This window comes from Empidonax traillii, unplaced genomic scaffold (assembly GCF_003031625.1).
Source record: "Empidonax traillii isolate 1590-97213 ecotype Southwest subspecies unplaced genomic scaffold, ASM303162v1 scaffold2645:size43381, whole genome shotgun sequence".
Classification (NCBI taxonomy): Eukaryota; Metazoa; Chordata; class Aves; order Passeriformes; family Tyrannidae; genus Empidonax; species Empidonax traillii.
In genome coordinates, this window is record NW_020957838.1 from 33,172 (window position 1) to 34,237 (window position 1,066).

General features: G+C 55.3%; 1 protein-coding gene across 1 annotated transcript in view; it reads right to left on the reverse strand.

Moving 5' to 3' along the window:
- Positions 1-1,065, reverse strand: part of LOC114072107 (protocadherin beta-15-like) — a gene marked incomplete at both ends in the record, with an annotated part of 34,206 nt that extends 33,141 nt beyond the window's left edge. Inside the window, one exon of the mRNA XM_027910026.1 lies at positions 3-1,065. Within this exon, the coding sequence (XP_027765827.1) occupies positions 3-1,065 (1,063 nt within the window). The remainder of the gene's footprint in view (positions 1-2) is intronic.
- Position 1,066: the final 1 nt, after the last annotated feature.

Consider the following 1,066-nt stretch of genomic DNA (forward strand, 5'->3'; position numbering starts at 1 on the left):
GGTGTGGGTGCTTGTGAGAGGAGGGGACCCCGCGTCTGCTGCTGTCACAGTGAGGATGTGCTGAGCCGTGTCCTCCCGGTCCAGCGCCCTCACAGTCACCAGCTCGTAGTAATTCTTATAGGCTGGCCGCAGGGAGAAGAAGAGCTGATGGTCGAGGGCACAGGACACCTTGCCGTTGGCACCGGCATCTCGGTCCCTGACAGTAAAGAGGGCAACCACCGTGCCAGGCGCGGAGTTCTCGGGGAGGGGACTGCTGAAGGAACTGACCAGCAGCTCGGGTGCATTGTCATTCACATCCAACACCTCCACTAATACTTTGCAGATTGCCGAGAGCCCCCCACCATCTGTGGCCCTTACACTGAGCTCATGAGTCTGTGCTACCTCAAAGTCCAGAGGCTTTCTGAGTTTAATTTCACCACTCTTGGGATCAATCTCAAATACTGACTCGCTGTCAATGACTCCTTCACTGAACTGATAGGAGATGTCCCCATTAGGTCCTGCATCCAGATCTGCCGCCAACACACTCAAAACCACAGAACCCTCCGGTGTGTTTTCCAGAACCTGCCCAGTGTAACGATCCTGTGTGAAGACGGGAGCGTTGTCATTTGCATCCAGAACTGTAATGTGAATTTGGGTGGTCCCACTCCTGGGTGGAGAGCCCCCATCCACAGCAATCACACTGAAATCCATCTCTGCCTGCTCCTCTCTGTCTAGGGTTTTTTCCAAAACAAGTTCAACGTATTTGTCCCCATTACTCCTACTGCCAAAGGACACACTAAAATAGTCTTTCTCGGGCGCGATGCTGTATGCCTGGACACTGTTGCTGCCAATATCAGGATCTCGAGCAGCTTCCAGTGGGAAACGAGAGCCCAGGTCGCTCGTTTCGGGGATTGTAAAAGTGACCCGTTGATGGGGAAATCTGGGTGAATGGTCATTGATATCCTCGAGGGTGACCTCGACCCGAAAGAACTGCAGCGGGTCGGCCAGCAGCAGCTCGAAGGGGAGCGTGCAGGTGTCGGCCTGGCCGCACAGCTGCTCCCGGTCCAGCCTGTCGGCCACGACGAGG